We start from the raw sequence: 3026 nt of genomic DNA on the forward strand, positions 1-3026 counted from the left end.
TTTAATGAGCAGTGTTATTAGAGAAACTTCAGTGTTTGATATCACGCTTGCAGTGAGGCAGAAATAACATGGTCTAAATGAAGGTGTCCCTGCTCATTGCATGGGGGTTGGACTAGAGGATCTTTGAGGGTCCCTTCCAACCCAAACTACTCAAACATTCTATGATTTGAATGTAAGCATTTGTTTTGTTTTCTTTTGTTTTTCCTCCTCCCCTTCTTCTTTAAGATATTTAGATTCTGCAAATCAAAATGCCACAGAAACTTTAAAAAGAAGCGAAATCCCAGAAAGATGAGATGGACCAAAGCATTCCGGAAAGCAGCTGGCAAAGAATTGACAGTGGTAAGAAGCTGACCTGGTTCACACTTGACATTAGCTCACTAAAATGGCAGAAATCTAGCCTCTCCCAGTTGCAAGCAGGGTAGGTCAGTCAGCTAAATGTGTCATCATTTAATTAGATGAGCACAAGGGATGGAATAAATAGAGAAAAGAGGCATTGTGGAAGAGGATGTGAGAGTTTTCTTCAGAGTGAGCTATTAATTTGTCTTGACGGTAACTTAGAACTTCCTGTTTCAGCTTTCATGTGGAAGCCAGTTTACCAGGTGTCTACATCAGTAATACGTGGTGGTTCCCACGTCAGAGGCATTTTTTTCTCTCTGTAAATGCCTTACTCTATGTACATACACATTTGGTAGTTGTATTTCTGCACAATCAGATAATCTGGGTTAGTGGGTAGCCCTGGAAGTGTCTGTGTAGATACAATGAGGTGGTTACCTTCTGGTGTCTCTTTAAAGTCTACAACGTATAGAAAAGTCCTTGTGTAGATAGGAATGTTTCAAAACCAGCATATGAGATCATAAAACCGATTTAAAGACAAAATTAGTTCAGTGGTAAAAAATCCTAAACGCTCATATTTGGTGGGACAGTCCTTAAATAATTCAAGAATTACTGTGACTTTATTACCTGGTTTTTGACAGGATACCAATAATTTAGTAAGTATTTTGATACTGTGATTTGCTGCCTTTTGTGGATCTTCCAAGGGGAAGAATGTGATTTTATTTTGTAATGTGACTGAGAAGCCATGATTAATTGGCACCTTCTGTAATGGTATTTCTTGCTTTCAAGTTGTTTCTGGCTGAGTTAAATTACCTTTTTTGAAAATAAATTAATTAAAAATTCTTTTATACATGTCTAAATAGGTGACAATGTGCTCCAGTTTTGAGATAATAGCTATATATGCTAAGAGTTAAATCAATATATAAACACAGTGCTTTGTTGAAGTTCAGTTGGTATCCATTCTTTCAGAAGCCAGCTTTGGGGAGAGTGTCTAAATAGGCTTGTGACAATGGGAAATACTGTAGCTTGTTGGAAGGTGGCAGTTCTTGTGGCTTCAAGCAGTACATTGGATAGGGGTTAAATGTACATACTTGTTTTCCAGGGTTTCAAGTGTTTTGTGGGTTTTTGTTGTTTATATATATATATATTTATTAAACAAAAAATTGAAGGAGGACATAATCTTGCCAGCTGTTGTTCACAAGGTATTTCTGAAAGACTGCCTTATTCTCTCACTCAGAGTGAGGCAGAGTCAGTCAGTCTGTCCCCTCATGTTTGGAATGGAAAAGATCCACTGGCCACTGTGAGGCAGGGGTAGATTAGGAGACTCTGGCACTTTGAACATCTGTACTCTTGTGAGACTTGTTTTTGCTGTTTGTGGTGTGTTCTCATACAGAGCAATACTGTATATCATACATACGTAAAAGGTGACTTGACTTAGGATGAACTGCAGTGAATTGCTGTGGTGCTATGTCATGCTTGGCTAAAAATGAATTTTAGGTAATTTTAAACTTTTTATGAGAGTAAGAATGGCATGTACATGTTAGTGTACTCTGTGCCCCGCAGCTGATATTGGGGGTATTTTGCTTAGTGCTATCCCCTAGTGAAAACTAACATTCATCTGCCAATGGAGCATGGCTTGTGAGTGCATACATGCCATTTCTTGCTATTCTGTGTAGTTTCTCTCTTTGGAGCTGTCTTTAGCTCAAGTGAAGATCAGCAGCTGGTCTAATAGCTCTGCTTCTCCGCTACAAGAGGAAAAGTCCTCACATAAATTTGGATTAAAGCTGAGGATGCCTAGCAAAAAAAAAAAATCTAAAATGAGGAAACTATTTTTCCATCTTAAGGTCTTGGGGAAAAAAAAACCAACAAAAAGAAAAACCTCCAGCCGCCCCAAACACCAGGGTCATTGAATGAAATATGTAACAATTTTGGATGATTTTGTATTGTTTCAATATTCTTAAAATGAAATAGTTTTGGGGTTTGGATGGTTTTGGGTTTTTTACCCTTTTCAAAATGACAGGCTCTTGAGTAGAACTTACTTGACCTGGATTAAAGGCTTTTGGCTCTACACGTTTTCAATTTTGCCTTCTACCTGTCTGTTCTACTCTGTATTTCCCAGTCCACATTCATCTTCTCTGTTCCTTTTGACTTGCTAAAAGGAAAATAGCTGAGGGAATATTTCTCTTCAGACAAATCACTGTGGCTTCTGACACTTTGAGGTCAAACACTCCACTCTCTTTCCTTCTAGTTTATAGTAATCCCTAAAGGTTGTTAAAGTACAGAAACTGAGAGTCTGAAAGGGGGGGAAAAATACCGTGTAAAATACCAAGTTATATGAGTGAGTGCTATAGTAAGAATGTATTGATCTAAGTATGCTTTGTATATAATCTATATTTACTTTTATATTACCTTTAATATAGGATAATTCATTTGAGTTTGAAAAACGTAGAAATGAACCAGTGAAATACCAGAGAGAGTTATGGAACAAGACTGGTGAGTCACTGTAGAAAAAACGAGAGATGAACTGTGGGGAGTGAAGTCTCACTGTACATGAAAATGTTTTCAGAGGACTTTGTAGAGACACTTTGTATGTGAAATTATTGGGATAATGACCAAATTCTTACGTGTGGAGGAGGTTTGAGTTGTGAAGAGATGGGGAGTTACACTTGTTTGGCTTTTTTTTGGGGGGGGGG

At 37.8% G+C, this 3026-nt stretch overlaps 1 protein-coding gene across 1 annotated transcript in view; it reads left to right on the top strand.

Moving 5' to 3' along the window:
* The first annotated feature begins 224 nt into the window (after nucleotides 1-224).
* The window catches only part of RSL24D1 (ribosomal L24 domain containing 1), a 5731-nt gene continuing 2929 nt past the window's right edge, over nucleotides 225-3026 (top strand). The window contains exons 1-2 of the mRNA XM_010020274.1: nucleotides 225-339; nucleotides 2754-2826. Of these exons, the coding sequence (XP_010018576.1) occupies nucleotides 289-339; nucleotides 2754-2826 (124 nt within the window). The 5' untranslated portion in view covers nucleotides 225-288. The remainder of the gene's footprint in view (nucleotides 340-2753; nucleotides 2827-3026) is intronic.

The sequence above is a fragment of the Nestor notabilis genome, unplaced genomic scaffold (genome assembly GCF_000696875.1).
Source record: "Nestor notabilis isolate BGI_N333 unplaced genomic scaffold, ASM69687v1 scaffold978, whole genome shotgun sequence".
NCBI classification, from domain to species: Eukaryota; Metazoa; Chordata; class Aves; order Psittaciformes; family Psittacidae; genus Nestor; species Nestor notabilis.